Source organism: Anneissia japonica, unplaced genomic scaffold (assembly GCF_011630105.1).
Source record: "Anneissia japonica isolate Jap-2015-1 unplaced genomic scaffold, ASM1163010v1 scaffold199_len4679917_cov187, whole genome shotgun sequence".
NCBI lineage: Eukaryota > Metazoa > Echinodermata > Crinoidea > Comatulida > Comatulidae > Anneissia > Anneissia japonica.
In genome coordinates, this window is record NW_022686322.1 from 1781310 (window position 1) to 1798867 (window position 17558).

Genomic DNA, 17558 nt, shown 5'->3' on the forward strand with positions numbered 1-17558 from the left:
AAATCAGTGTGCTTCATTTTCAATCTTGGAGGCAACACTTTCATGGTTCTCCGGGGAGCGTGATGCGTTAACCGAACACCTCTGCCGGCATTTGAATGTGTGGATATAATGATGCTCATATGTTATTTGTAAGAGTAAGAGTAAGAGAAGGTCCCATCTGCATGCCCCTAGGATGTACCGCTAATTCGGTTGTTGACTCCACATACTGACTCTACATAATGATCTAAGTTCTTATTCATTATTTGGATATTTGAATATAATGTACAGAGTTTCAATTTCCTGACTAGAGATCACAGACAGTATCTTCATGAAACAAATAGCTTTATCACAGTCTAGATATTTGTTCGCGTTTCTGTTTTCACTTTCAAAGTGAAGAAAGTTGCAGTAGCCAACTATTCAACAGACCATTAAAAGTTGTTATATAACATGCAAAAGTAAAAGTGGGCAGGGCCAATATGTAGTCATTGTTCCCTTTCTAAATATGAATCAACTACATACACTTAATCTTTTAAAGTGATACTGTTAATACTAGCTGTAAAAATACAAATAAAAATCAATATGCACTTTAAATTCCATCTATTCATAACAGCAGATCAGCTCTTCAAGCTTCAGATTTTTTGTTATTCTGTGAGCTTTAAAACTGGATTAAATTGATTTTTATAAACAATGGAGATTTATTTCATTTTCCTAAAGCGTACCGCAAAGTTAAAAGCTTACCTGCAGTTAGAATTACTTGTGGTCTTTCGAGAACGTTGATATTTTTGTAACAATGTCTACAAAGTCAACAGTCTACTGTTTTTACCTTTGCAGCCTCTGTTACTAAATAAATACTTGTTTTTCATATGGTTAGGATAACTTTGTTCATTGTTCTGCTCAACTCAATTTTCCAATAGCACATTTCACAGGTGCTTAACACCGAGTGCCTAAATGGTAATGAAAACTTGCAACACTAAAGGCTGAAAATCAATGGACTAGTGGAGGCAGTGCGTTCTTTCACGCCCTGTTTACTCAGAGAGCTTGTTCCCAGGCTTCCTCGCCATTCAACCTCGTTGACTCGCATTGATTCCAGTGCATCAGATCAAGCTGCCGTAGATGTGAAGCGGTGATTATTAAACCCGAAAGGTGCTAGTTTTCCCCTTGGATGTTCTCAGATTCCCCAGGGAACGAAGCTAGCAATGAAATTCCCAGGGTTTTTTTTTTTTTAGAGAGAGAATTCAGTGAGAAATTCTCATTAGAAACTGAAATGATATACTGTATGTTGTTCTCATTGGATGGTTTTTGGTGTCGTTATGATTTACTGTCAAAATTTTAGAACATTAAAGTCATTTTTGCATTTAGTTATTCCCTTCATTTTTATTTTTTTAACTTGTACAACATTTTTATCCATTCCATAATGCATTCTCTTCTAATTCATCTGTTTATATAAAGAAAATGGTGAATCTCCAATAGCAGATAAAAAAATCTCCCATGTATTATGTACACATACAACAAACACAAGTTGCATTCAGAAGGTCAAATAGGCAATGAAAATCTTAACTAAACATTTAAGACATTTTGAAGGAAGGTAGGCAAAGCGCAAATGAAAATATTTAAATCCGGATGAGTTTTCAACATAAATATGATAAAATTTACTTAACATACTAATAAATCCATTGAAAATATTTACGAAATATTACATTGATAACATTATAATTTCCTAAATTTGGATGTAAAGTTGTGCATAATATAAATTTCCATTAATTATTCCTTTACTAATATTAATTTTTTATACTCATAATATTATGGCAACAATTCCATTGGTGGTCAGTGAGAAGGGAAGAGAAGAAGAGCGAGGTGGAGGTGGGTAGATGTGATTGTGGCAAGAAAGATGGATATATACTAGTAAATCCATTAAAATATTTACAAAATGTTACATTAAAAGTATAATTTCCAAAATTTATATACAGTATAAGGGTGTGCTCTGTAATACAAATTTCTATCAAGTATTTTTTCAGTCATATTGATTGTATAGTCAAACTCATACATATTAATCTTGTGGCAACGATTCCAATTCTGGTTAGTGGGAGGAAAGGAAGGAGATGGAAGTGGATGGGGATGATTTTGGCAAAATATGGATACTATAATTTCAATTAAAAGGCCTACAAGTTTTATATTAAATTATTCATTTGTTTTTACTTTGCAACGGGAGATTGCTCCATTTGGCCATGAATACAAAAAAACCCTATAATTGTCATATTTTATATTAAAATTGATTGCAATTATTATATTATTTTCTATGTTTTTTTCACAGTCAAGGAAAAGAGGCCTAAGTTTAGAGGAGAAGAGAACCAGAATGATGGAAATATTTTTTGAAAAGGTAGTAGAAAATGATTTTGATCTTTTTGTTAATTATTTTAAGTTGCATTTTATAATGATAAAAGTTATATTGAAGTTTAATCTACAGGTAATTTAAGACCTGTGAAATACAGGAATAATTAATTGATTATTCGATCTTAAGTCATGGAATTTTTATAAGAGAGTATATTAATATATGCTCTAAAACAAAATGTGTATTTTTATTTAATTTTTATACAGATAATGTTTTGAGAGATTCTATGTGAAAATAGCCTTTCTGTATTGGTTTTTAAAGCAAATCATCCATCTTTTTGTTAGTATCTAAAACATGAAGTGAATAATTTTATGGAATAGTTCCTATATGTTGCTAATAATAACAGCAGACAGAATTTGATCGCTAAGTATAGCCTAAGAGAAAACAATATCGCAAGTATACAAAAACCTAACCATGTGTTCAATTGTGTCACTTTGCTAAACCAGCCGATGCTCTGATTAAATTTCATAACAAGAAACTCTGTTGTGATAAAACATATAAATTATGATATATAATAGTTTGCAGTGTTGTTAGTTAAACATGTACAATATTGGCATAAACTCGAAACAATAAAGTTAAGTAAATATTAATCATTTCAAACAAATATTTAAGAAGAATCAATATGGAGCACCTGTAAGTTTTCCGTATCAGACTTTCTCTTTCACTGTTTGCAATATTCTCTTTAATTTCCAATATACAAACTTTATAAAAATAATATATAATAATAATAAATATAATAGTTTTGTTAAATTTTTTTATAATAATTTATAATTCATAATTTTATTTGCCTCACATGAGATGGTAGCTAACAAAGGGTAATCTTCCCTGTGCATTTGTCAGTTTCCATAGTAGGAAACTATGTGTTTCACTTAAACAGCTGTTTATTGCAAAAAAATTATTGATAATAACATTATTGATGATAATAATAATAATATAATAATAATAATAATAACAATAATAATAACAATAATAGAAATACAAATAATTATAATCTAGTAATGATAATGAAATAATAAAAATATTAATTGAAGCAAAATTAATAATCATATAATAATAACTGTTTTATAAATAGTAGGAAATAAATAGTAATCTTCAAGATTATACCCTCCTTAGGGAATTTGAGATTAAATTAATATCGGATAATCATGTAAGGTTATAACTAATACTCAGTGTATAATCAATACACTGAATGGCCCTCTTTGTCCAAGCATCCCACTGAAGGCCCCAAGGCAGCATTCTGTGTCACCCTTCATTAGAGCCAAGGTGCAATCACTCCTCCGAGAAACAAAGTGTGCAGCGGGGTCTTTATTATTTCAATTGGATGGCACACAGTTGATTCAGATTAAAAGAAGAAAAACGTATCTCCACTACAGCTGCCTTATAGTTTTTATTTACTAAATGAATTGTTTACTTGGTGGATGCAGATGTATTAGAAAATCTCTGTTGTGGAATGTATGGTTCACTGAATTCTTCTCTTAATGCTCACTTACCGCCTTGGTGCACATGCCAAGTTTAGCACTTTCTTAGGGATGTACAAGAGGCCAGATTCTGCAAAAAAAAGCTTGCATCCCAGTCTGATACCCCACCTCCCACTGAAAATTTACACTTAATATAGTTAAAAATCACCTTATTTTTTTCAGCTTGCACCTCTTTATTTTTATGTAGTTAATCATATATCCAACAGCTTTTTTTTACCTTTACTCATAATTTTTTTAAATATAATGATAATCTTAATAGTAATAGTCCTAATATTATTGATGTGTATGATATGGTAAGATTTATCAGAGGACTGATTGTGTCACTCAACCTTAATTCAGGGTTCAATTCACACACTAGATACATTAAAGTTATTCTAAAAAGCTAGAAGCTAGACTTTGTAGATAATCATGAAATTTAATCTTTACTATCAAATAGTAATAACATTTTTTCTTGAAAAATTTCAAATAAATATTATCATTGTTTGAACCATAGAATAAACATATATTTTGGATTTCTTAGTGAGCATTGGCGATGATGAATGTATGAAAACGAAGATCCTGTTGATATTAAAAATGATAAATTGTTATTGTCTGATATACAAGCAGATGGAAATTTCTTTCCTTCTTTTCTCAACTAATTAAGATAAATTTTATGAAGGAAAATTCCTTTGAGAAAAGGAAATTGAAACCAAGATAATTTTAATACAGGTTACATAGTTTGAGTTCAACAAAATGATAAATCTATAGAAATATTATGCATCACTTGGGCTCATCAATAAAATATACCTTTCATAACATTGTATCCCCTTTGTACATCGATCATTTCCACTTCTGTATAAACGCACTTTTCTTCATTATCTGCAACATGCTTTATCAAATTAGACATAAGTTTCCCGAATTCGTGAATAGATTTTTCAATTTATCTTCTTTGAATTGTATGCAAGAAAAGAGCTGTTAATGTATAGATATCCATCCAAAATTAAATTGAATATTTGAGAGTTTTTTTACTATTGTAATTAAAATAATCAATTAAATTCTAAAAAGGGAATGTTTTTTTTCCTCTGGTGCTAATAAATGTATAAATTACTTTATGCAATTTACTGTGTGTTTCATTCTTAAATTCTTTATAATATTTTCCCAAGGTATATTTTAACTTTTTCATTTTATTTATTTCCACATTCATTATATATTTTTAATTGTTAGGGTGTGTTTATAATTTATTTAGTTTGTTAAGTGGAGTACCATATATTACCCAGCAGTTTATTTATTTTCTAAAATTTTCTCCAAATCAAAATATACCAAAATTTGTAGTATAAAAAATAAAATATGTTTTCTTATATAAATAAAAAGAATGTTGTTTACATTTAATGCCACAGGTATAAATTTTTTTACTATGCAATTTACTGGGCATTTCATCATTTGAATTCTTTATAATATTTATTTAAGGTATTGTAAATTTTTCAGTATTTATTTCCATATTCTTATACATCATATATATTTAATTATTAGGTATGTTTATAATTTAATTAGATTGTTAACTGGAGTACTGTAATATTACCTAGCAGTAATTTGTTTCCAAAATTTTTCTCCAAGTATGACTGTATCAAATTTATAATATAAAATATAAAATAAGTTTTCTTGTAATACATAAAATTACATTAGAATTTACTAGTCCTGTTCTTTTTTCTTCAGGCTTACAGTATTTACTAGTAGCAGTATTGAATTGCTTTAATTACCATTTTAAAAAGCTACGTAATATACTAAGCCAGGTGTCTCATTTCTAAATCCAATATCTCTCACTTGCTAATTTTTTCTCAATATGCGTGATATTCCGACTGCTTGTGTTTACACTCACCTGTCATCTGTGTCATTCCCCTTCTATCGCTCCTCAACCTAACCTACAAATCATTGCAAACACCGGCTTAGAATCCGCATGACTTATGCGCTGTATTTTATCGAGATTCACTTCGTCTCTTGTGGGGTGGGAGCATGATGGAAAAATATAACAATGAAGTAATTGAATTGACTAACTTTACTGATATTTGAAATTTGATTTTGTTTGGTCCATATCGATCCATTTCTGATTGTGCATTCTTTTTAGAAATCTATTATAAATTTAATTATTTAATTTAATTATTTAAATTGTATGTGTTTGTGAAGCATACCCCTCCTCGTCTTTCCTTTCCCAATATGCATATTTTCTTGCTTTTTAACAAAAATTGTTATAAATTCATTAATTTAAATCATATGTGTTTGTAAGGCATGCCCCTCCTCTTCTATTCTTTCTCAATATGTATACTTTGTCTAAATGTGTTATTTGTTAGATTATAGTCCCCACAACTCCATAGCCGCTATGTGTTTGTATTTCCCAGGTTATTTAGATATGGAGATGTTCAGCATATTTTAATTTTGTTTTAAATCATTCACATCATGCAGTGTACTCATTAATACATCTGAGAGGAGAAAGACAAACACAGAAAAAGTGTCTAAGGGTACAAGTTATGTGACCAGCATCTGGCTCAAACCCACAGCCTCAAGATTGGAAGCTGAACGATTTACCGCTGTTCCACATACCTTCACATGTATACCAAATTTATAACAATAATAATAATATCTGAAAGTTATATCCGGGCGCCAATTCATAAGTAGATCAAAGGCAATGTACAGTATGTCAATAGCCACAAGAGAACAAATTAGGATTAAAGTGCGATTTTAAATTTGCAAAGAGAAGCAGAAAATGTGTATCTGCGATTCTATACTGTCATTAGGAAATAGACAAATATAGAAATAAGTTACATTATGCAATGAATAAATAATCGATTAATGAATAACAGAAAAGGAATGAATATACAAACACGTACTTGATAGTCCCGCCCTATAATATGAGAAAGCGCAATTTCACCTGCGACAAGTCACACTTTGGAAATATAGTGTGAAAAGCTCAATCAATACTCCCACTTTGATTGTCAAATTCTTTGTGGTCAACTGGTTTACTGACAATTGCACTGTAAGCGCAAGGCCCTAGGTTAGAGTCCTAATAAAGCTAGATTTTTCTTGGTCAAAGGCAACCTGTTTCGTTTCTTATTCATTTCTGTGTGATTGTAAACAAGAAAATAACTTGTATCATCTTTTTCGTTTTTTCGTTTCATTTTTGTTCTTTGACATTAAAATACAGGAACAGATCCAGACATAAACACTGTAAAATTATTATTTCTGAGTAGCACTTTCTATTTAAATTGGCTTGTGTTCCTCTCTAACAACTCTTAGACCTAGTTAAAGAGCAACTTTTCTGAAAAACAGGAATTGCAATCAGGTATCAAGTGGAAACTGTATCTTGTCGCCCCTCCCACTCTTCTTTAGTTGGTAGAAAATACATCATGTAGCCCCACCCCCTTTTTTGTTGGATAGAAGTGGTATAACATAAATTTGAAAATTAACACACCAATGAAAAAAAGTTAAGATAGAGAATGTATTTTAAATGAATTAATAAATACTAATAAATTAAGGATATTATAATAATTAGATTAAAACAAATAAAGGATATGGAGATGTGATAAATACTATAAATTATGGTATAGAATCTCACTATAAAATTTATAACCCAATATTTATGAATACTATAAATTGAGTCTATCAGCTCATACTATGCTTTTAGCACGTTCAGCTCCTCATTTTTTTTCCCCCAGAGACAAATGTGACCATTAAATGTATTGGGAAGAAATTACAAGGCTTTTATTGTCTTCCGGTTCGTACAAGATATTTGTCAAAGTACTGTTAACGGAACAGTCGCAAGTACATTGCCTGTTTCGAGATTACATTCTAATGCCACACAATAGCTACTAAAATCTTCCAAGATTTTATTTTATGGCTTGAACCATGCTTGAACAAAAAACATGTGTTAAGGAAGTTATTTCAAGTCATTGGATTTTGTATTGGTCGTTTTTTCACGCAGTAATAACAAGTTTATATTAAAATGGATAAGACTGCTTTGGTTTACAAATAAAGTACAGAGAATAATGCTTTTCATTTAAATTTCGGAATCTATTAGAAATAAGTTGTTTCTCAACAACCATATCAGCTCTATTTGTTCAACTCTGGGTTTCGACTATTGTATATTCTTATAAAAAAATTTGATATACATTATCATCGAATGTGGTATTTTTTATCGTACTTACTTTTTGGAACATGCATGCTTTTTATCTAATGGATTTTCCTTAATAATTAATTTTGTATTTATTCTATTATGAAATTATATAAAATAATAAAAATGAAAATAGAACAAAACAAGATAAAAATTACAAGACAAAATTATATAAACTTCAAAAAGATCCAGAAGTTTTCGTATTGTTTAAGTTTAATAGTTAGCTTTTGTATAATTTTTCTTATGTTTTTCTATTGGTCATTCAAAATGCATATTATAACCTTAATTCATGCCATGTGGAAAATTCTGGGATATATAAGATTTGAACCCAGGATCCTCAAATTGTAAGGAGAGCACCTTAAACAATCTACAACTAATTATTTTTCTATTCCTCTTTTCTGTTTTTAACAATTTATAATAAATAATAATAATAACTTAAACATTTATAAATCACTCTTACATGGAGGGTCTTACTAATAATTTTTAATACCTTGCATCCTTAGCTTTATAATTCCAGTCTAATTATTTTCATTATAAATTCACCAGATGAAGCCAGCGAATGCTTATGTTTCAATTTTGTTAGTCTAAAGAAGGTTACTGTACTTTAATTCATTTGTATTTTATGCTACTAAACTCCAACTTTTATTATTTTCATTATAGTGTTTGTTGTTGTTACTATTTTATTGTTATATTAAATATATTGATTAGATTGAGGCAATTTGTTCATAGATTAAATAGGTAATTAGGATTTCTGATCAGTATTTACATGGTGCTTATGAATTAACACATGTGAATATACATCTTTTTTTACCAACAGCAAAAACCAATTCTGTCAAGTCTTCTCCTGCTCTTTTTTTATTCGCAAATGGTAATTATTCCTTCAAGTACTCAGTATACATGCCAAACCAAATTCCTAGAAAAACATAACAAGGTCCTTCAATATGGAATGAGATATACTGCTTAAAGGACTTGATATGTTCTCCCTCTTGACATATCAACAGCGTATTGATGGGTGCTTGGCCATCCTTTCACCATCTATTCTAAATATTCTGCCTCTGATCTAAACTTCCTCGCAGCGAGGGACTTGAAGATTTTTCGCATTAAAGTCTGTTTGATTTGAGCGGTAATCAATCATACAGGACAGATAGATATGCTGGAGTTTTATCTTCAATCTGTAGAGGACAAGTTATTTCCCTATTACCCTTTCAGGCAGAGCTGAATTAATACAGCGACATTATGGGAATCATACTGACAAAACACCATCGGAAGGGCATACTGACATAGTTTTTTCTGTTTCAAAAGGGTTTTACTCACATGCTGCTAGAACATTTCAAATCCTAGTAGTATTAGCGCAATATTTCTGTTACATTTGTTACCTGGTTGTGTAGAAAATAAAGCAGCTATATACTATTTTTGCACTAATTCAAATTTGAAATTCAAAATTTTGTCTGAGCCCTGGGGATCCATGTCACCCACAGTGCAGTGCCAATACCAATATAGAACAGATATATTTTTAGTTATTCTTTTTTTTTTTTTTTTAAATTATTTTTGGTTAACCGCATAACTCAGAATCCAACACTTTTACGGTTTTTACATTGATTTTAACACTCGGTGCTATGAATCCACTGGAAATAGCGCGGTATAAATGTTATAGATATAGATATAGCTGTTTCTTATTGCTAATGTAGACTAGCTTTAGTGAGTATACAGTGGGGGAAGTAATTAATATCTCGACGAGATTTGATTGACAGATAAACCGACTAATCAGCGAGCGTCATTTAGTCACGTGATCAAAAAACCTATTCTGGGACATTTTAATTTCCTTAGACAGCTGGTTGTCAATGCGAAACATACGTGAGCCTAGGCCTAGATGTCTATGCTTGGTTATCTCTCTCTCTGGGCCGATACGGCTATTTATTTAAGCCATAAGCCTTATAATGGTGCGTCGTCAGTTTGCCCTATTATAATCATCATGCGTGAGTGTGTTTAAAGTTTTATCTATGGGTTTCAGATCAGTATTTATTTATTTCAGCCATGTGTGTTTTGGTTGACCTTTGCTTGTAGATACCCAAATTTACACGAGGTTGAATGAATGCGGCTTTTCCCTCTTCCTTTGGGAGCAAAATGCAGAGGCTTTTTACAACAATTTCCTCGCCTGTTCTATGAAATAGATTAATACTATGAATATAAGATTCATTTGCATACCGCCTACCTTGAATTCTCTTTCGTAAAGAAGGTTGATAGCAAAGAAAATGTTCGCCAACTCGGTAAAGTCTAGCCACCATTGTCTAAGGTTTTCGTGACTTTGTGGGTGGGGCTTTCGCGTTCGATTAGCAAACGAAACACCTTAAAATCAAATGGTTTTATAACATGATAAGAATAACAGAGATAGGAAAAAAGATATGCTTGGCTTTACAGTATTTTGATTGCTGATGTCAGTAAAGGGGAGGAGGGAAGGAGAAGGGCATAGACCTAGCAACTGAGGATTGGTTTGCTTGATGATTATATTTGCATAATTTCTCAAAGTCTGTCAGACAAGAAGGTGCTGCAGTGTCGTAATATTTACAGCAATGCAAACTTACTTGCGTTGCCAGTCACCTGTGCAAAAGCGGTTATCACAATATTGCAGGATAGCTGTCTTAAAAGGGCTTATGGAGGATGCGAAGGTATAACGAAGTTGGAATAGACACTTAAAGTGAATCTCAAAAGAATCATTATCACAATTTAATGTGGAGGATTAATCAGTAATCCTTTAATGGCTGTTGAAAATAATCATCCATAGTTTTGTGTTATGTGTTTGGTTATCATTTCATGTATGTCTATTAATGCTGAGCCAGAGTTAGATTGCACTGTGCATGTGATGTCACACGTTCGTCCCTTTAATTAAAATTACTAGGATGGGGTTGAGAAGGATCATACTTTAATAACAATCAAGACAGGGTATATTGGCTATCAGCTCTATATAATCCTTCAAATGCTTCTTAATATTATTCTTGTTTTTTTATTAATCAACTCTGGAAGTAAGTTAGATTTAAATGATATCCATCTGTGGAACTGAAGATTATTGTATCATTGGATTTTAAAATTGATTTATATATTTATTCACTTACCCACTTACTTTCATCTTTTTTTTTCATTTACATATTCACTTATTCATTTATTCATTATTGTACCTTTCATTCTCTTGTACATTAATAGTTTCATTCAACCATTTAAATATTGAGTTAATATGGCTGAATAATAACATATTTCCTCATTCTTTAACTCTTCTTTAATTTTTGAAAAATACATGTTTTCCTTTACTCATTATATATTAATTTTTGTTATAATATTAAATGCTATAAATATAAAGCAATCTGGTTAATGAATTGTTTAAATCACATTATCATTTCTAGTGGCATGATCTCAAGCAAGCGCCGAACTGTGCCCTCTGTCTATATATTCCCATTTTTTTTAATTAATGTATTTTAATTAAATTTTCTCCTCCACCTATATGCCTTTGGCAGATTTAGTTTGATAAATGAGAAACACATTTCGTCAATTATTGTTACATTCTTGGCCATTTTTACTTAATTGCTTTATATTAATATTATGTGTTATAATTTTACTACTTTTACTTAACATTTCATAAAAAGTAATCTTTCCTTATTTTAATTTGATTAAAATATTACCAAGAAATACTTAGCTTTATACAGCATGTTATTGAATGCAGTAAGTTCCTGAAGATGTGGTCAACGTTAATGACCACAATCTGCTCTTAGCTGGAATCTTTGTGAATTTATGGAATTAAATGTGCTTTTTAATCCTGTGAATAATACTTTCAGTTGGTCTGAGCATTAATATTTATGACTTAATTAATTATGTGCTAAGAGTATATTCTAGTCCATAATTGGCTGTCTCTTCCCCCCCCCCCCACCATTGTAAATGTCTGAAGCAAGCAAAAAGAATTAAACTCATAGTTAAAAATCACCTTATTCTTCAACCTGCGCAGCAGAAACAGTTTGGTTCCCAACCTCGAGGTCGGAATTTCAATCCCTCGTCGTGCATATCGCTTGTGTCCTTGAGCAAGGCACTTTATCTGCATTGCTTCTCTCCAACCAGGAGTATAAATGGGTATCTGGTGGGTTTGCCTGTTGCTGTGCTGATTACCAGCAGCAATACTTAAAGCATGTGGACCCAATGACCAGGGAAAAGAACTGCCCTTTATAACCGCAAGGAAGAGGTGCATTATAAATGCCCACATCACCAGTACCCACTCCAACTTCACACCCCATTTAAGTAGCCCCACATTTCTAGACTCCAGATACACTACTGATATAACACTTCTATCTGCACTCTTCTAATCACATTAAGAGTGAAGAAGGTATGATCTCAAGAACTAATTTCATTCCATTTAATGTGGCAGTCTGACATTGTCATATGTGATAAATTTGAGCCCGCATTAATTTTGTAATTCATATGAAGCATTACGATTGGCTATAATGATTTAGCATGTAAAATAGCCTTATTGACCATTATATTCCTGACTCATGCGACATGAGGTCATCACGTGGATCTGTCACTTTAGGCAAAGCGCTGTATTAATCAACTGATGATGAATGATCATAATCAAATGAAACGTACAAAATGGTCAAATGAGAGATTTGAACCATGGATCTTCACACCGGAAACCCAACACCTCAAGGATATAATCTCAATTATATGGATTGGAAATGCAAATTGTGTTTTAATAAATTATAAATTAAATTAATTTTTCAAGCAATAAAATTTATCTATATTTTTTCAAGAGATATGGATTGTTCCATTTAGGTTGGATATTGTGGGGATAGTTTTCCCCATCGTGATAGTGTTCCCTGTAAAAATACATGGTAATATTTTAACATGCTTCTAAGAAATTATCTACGACTGAATTTATAAGCGGCGGTTGAGGTTTAATTATAAATCATACTGTGTGCATTTGATATTAATGAGTGAAAAATAATGTCTGGAGAGAGAGGAAAAAAAACGAGATGTAGAAATTGTGTTTAACGAGGCATAAAACATTTCCTGAATTCTCACAAAGTTAATAAAAATCATGTAAATGTACTGTTTATGCTACTGGGTATTCCATCATGTTAATGCAGAAGCTATTACGTGTCCTCAGGTATTGCACACGCTCAGTGTAAGTCCGCGATCGTTGCTTCTCATTCTGAATTCTACGGCGTTTCTAGAGTGAACTCATTCATGGAGTTTTGATGAACTAGCCATTAACTTTTATGCATAAATTCAGTGATCTGAAGTAGGACTAGCGTTTGTAAGGCATGTAAGTTAATACATATAGACTATATATATATACTACTAGCCATTGATTAGATTCACTTTACTACAACTGTAAATGTATACATACTGAAAATGGACACGCACTCAGAATGCATACTAGTCTGAATACATTCATTGAAAGGAGCAGAGCTATATAAGAGCTATATACACTATTAAAGAAGAGAATTACGACACTTTTGAGATTAATAAAATATGTTATTTCCACAAACTCATGTCACTGCACGTATGGCTTCCTCAGGTACATCTGTATATGTTTCCATACTTGAAAAGGCTATTTGTGTCTCCTATAAATTCTATTTTTTATGGTACATAGAACCTGTGTATATTCTCAAATAGTGTCAGTGTATGATGAGATGGAAATGTGCTAGCATTATTATAAACTACAATATTTTTCTAATAATATAATAAATGTTTTATTAATTTTCTTCTGAGGAAAATTCATGTTTTTATTTTTATACATACATACATACATACAATAGCCAGAAATTGTACATAAGACAGTACAAATCTATAGCACAGTATCTATGTGGGTATTTTTAATATACCTAATTACCAACATAAATATTATATAGGCCCATATAAATACCCACATATTGTGGATGTAAATGCCTGGCCATACTGTAATAACAATGCGGCTTACTGTATAGTGTCACATACATAGTGTATGTGATGTTCTTTACTGTCACTTGAAGTATCATGGTACCATGACAGTTGGTTACATCATCCGTGACGCCATGATTGCATATTTTTTTGGGTGGGAAGGGAAATACGCACATTTTTTTTTACATTCAGCTCTCATTTTGAGGAAAATATTTGTCTAACCACTTACTGTAAGTACTCTACGTATATGCCAGTGTATGTTAGGCATTCTATAAATACCCACAACTTCTACTAATACTTTAAATAGATTTATATAAATGGAATAGTATATTCAGTTTCTGTAATATCAGACCTAACGTTTAAAAGTAACATCAATTTATGAATGAAAGAATGAGTATAATCTTTAAATGGATGGATGTAAATGTAAATAGTAACTTATTATACGATTCACTTTAAAATGTGAATGGAGCTATAAACATACATGCTCACTATATACCACATAAATATTGATGTCACATTAAATCAAAATCAAAATATATATATATATATGAAATTTTGAACATATAGGGAAATTTTACTCTAGAATTATTTTGGATTTAAATTCTTGATTTCCTGTTTTGTTTACTGCTAATGTATCTCTAAAATCACCATCACATGGCATCATGTGATCAATGATCACGTTTGACACACCCCCTCGCGGGAAAAAAATAGTGCGGACCCTTTTACAGGATTTCCGAAGACATGCTTTTGACATGTTAATAATTTATTACTGAATGAGTCCATTAAATTCGCCTGTAAATTATGTCTTTACATGAATTCTAAAGTCCCAGTAGAGTGAGATATGTTGTACAAGAAGATATATAGATTTATATATGGTTTTGCTCACCTTTTCACTTTCTCTATGTTAATATAACCTGGTTTATTTTATATTGTTGCTTAACTTTACTCTGTGTACCTTCATTCAGGATTTCTTGAGTTGAAGATATCCCAACTGCAAGGACATTTGGAAAATCCTAAAATTAAATTTTAAAACATTTAATTGGCCATTGAAAAAGACCTATGGATAGGCTATTAACATCCAATTGTACACTGATGGAATTTAAGTTTTCAATGATTTACAGAGCTTCATCTTCAACTGATTACTATTCATAGAATATAGAAAGAGTGTTATTTATAAAACTGGTAATTGGCGAGGAATATTTTTTCACATTCTAATTTTAAACTGAACTCTTAAATGTACAAAGTTAACATTTTCAATAATGAAAGATTTTTAGCACAAATTAGAATCATAAATAGGATATTACTGTTCCATAAGTATTAGTGATGAAAGAATCTATAAATATTGTACATATTTGGACTGAATAAATTAAAATATTTTAATGATAAGATATTCTATCATGGCCTTGTCACACCTTGACGATTTAGCCTGCGTATGCCGATGTTTCAAAATTTCTCTAAAATGCTGGCATACACTGAAATATCAATGTTTTTTTTTTTTTCAATTTTGGGCATATACATAGCATATCCATAACAAGTTTGAAGTATACATAATGTATTAGTAACTTATATATAGACGCAATTATCTCATAGGTTATAAATAAGTTTTGGGTACGCTAGACGTTATCGACGAACAACTTGCATAACTTAACTACAACTTATGACCTGCGTATGCGGGACGTATGAGCCATACATTGACGACCTTGCTGCTCTATGACGTATGCCAGCGTGCTTCAGCATGCTCTAAACTTACATAACACTTACCTATAACTTTTTCGACGTACACCAGCGTATTCACTAAATTTTTCATATGTCAGTATATGCTGGCTAAATTGTCAAAGGTGTGACAGCATTGTACCTGTTCAATAAGTACATGTTCAAATAATGCATGCATGTGTTGGAGAAATAATCTTCAGTGTACTGAGATGTGTAACTGCAAAGCGGAAGGGAGTTTCTGCAACAACTTTCCATTGTTGTCGAGTGTTTCTGATTCATCAGACAGTGATAGTGATGAAGAAAGTGATAATGAACATTAGCATATTATAAAATCACTGATGTAGGTAAATATAAGTAAATCACAGTATGTAATATGGTTACATAATACTAACACACACACACACACACACACACCCACACACACATTATACATATATATATGATATATATTTATATACGATATATATATGTATATATATGTAAATATATATGTATGTATATGTAAATATATATGTATGTATATGTATATATATATATGTACATATATATGTATATATATATATTACACAATATTTAAATTATATATATTATCTAGTATTAGAAATCATTTTTTCTGAAATGAAAACATTAGAAAAATAATATGTTTATAATGTCAACATTGTTGTTTAGTGTATCTTTTTTGGCTTCAGAGAAATCTTCAATGCCAACATCACTAATATCACTAATTTCTACCTGTCTGTCTGTACAATGCCTTTGTTGCCAAAGAATGTTTATTTTTAAAACAAGCTTTGCCATGTCTCGTGCTTTAACAGCAGCAAATTGAAGGTTTTATAGATGGATTTTTAAAGGCAAATTTAATCATTTATAATAATGGCAGTAGTTAGCAATGGATGGTATAGGAGGTTGTGTTTCACTCTTCACTTCTCTGTTACTCTGCTTGGATGGGGTTGTACTTTTTCTGGACACAAATATCATAATGATGATGACAGTAATTGTAATGGGCATCATGAAGGCGACTGATAATAATTTCAGTTTCTATTAAACTATAATGTGTGATTCTCAAAATAAGTGGTTTTTTTTGTATTTTATTTTGCAGATGGTATGTCAGTGAAGGAGGTTGTTCAGAGTCTAGTGGATGATGCAATGGTTGATACTGATCGTATTGGAACTTCTAATTATTTCTGGGCTTTTCCAAGTAAAGCTTCCCAAACTGTAAGCTCATTTAGTATGTTAACGTCTGTCCTATTAGTCATAATAACATCAACAGTTTGTTTATAGTGTATATTTTTATTTAAACCCACATGGTTCTGATAATACCACACAGGCGCAATATTGGTCATATCAACATAATATAAAAAAAAAAGCAGAGGTATATCATTACATTAGCTATAGCTAAAAAACAAAATCAACCTAGCATTGGTAAAGCACTCCACGATGATACAACACTCTAGACCAGGTAAAACATAAATTTCTTTTTTAATTTTCGGTCAAATTTAGAATAATATAAATAAAAAACACTATTAAATGATGCTCTGCATTTCTTTGCCTTCCCAGAAAAAGGTTTTCACCCCCTCCTCCATGTATCCTTCCTGAAAACTTGCTGCATCAAAATAATTACATTCAAGTAGTCAAAAATTACATTTTATCACCTCATTTTCCCAGCTAGAACCTACTTTTCATTACATCCTCACCAAATCACTCCCACTTGTCAGTATTCCAGGTGTGCTTTAAAAGGGGGTTGTTGAATTTGTTGCATACATCTTTATGCCCCTGGATCTGACTACGTTGTTTATAAATGCTATGGTTTTTGTTCCACAGAGAAAGCGAAAAATATTGGACCTTTCAGAGGCTTTAGAACAAAGTGAGACAAAACACAAGGTTACAAAGAAGAAAATACAGGAAGCTGTTAAAGGAAAAGAAGATAGTGTAAGTAAATAGA

At 31.1% G+C, this 17558-nt stretch overlaps 1 protein-coding gene across 1 annotated transcript in view; it reads left to right on the forward strand.

Annotated features, from left to right (window-relative positions):
* The first annotated feature begins 1781 nt into the window (after nt 1-1781).
* Nucleotides 1782-17558, forward strand: part of LOC117114490 (meiotic nuclear division protein 1 homolog) — a 28700-nt gene continuing 12923 nt past the window's right edge. Inside the window, exons 1-3 of the mRNA XM_033258160.1 lie at nt 1782-1839; nt 16716-16831; nt 17438-17545. Of these exons, the coding sequence (XP_033114051.1) occupies nt 1782-1839; nt 16716-16831; nt 17438-17545 (282 nt within the window). The remainder of the gene's footprint in view (nt 1840-16715; nt 16832-17437; nt 17546-17558) is intronic.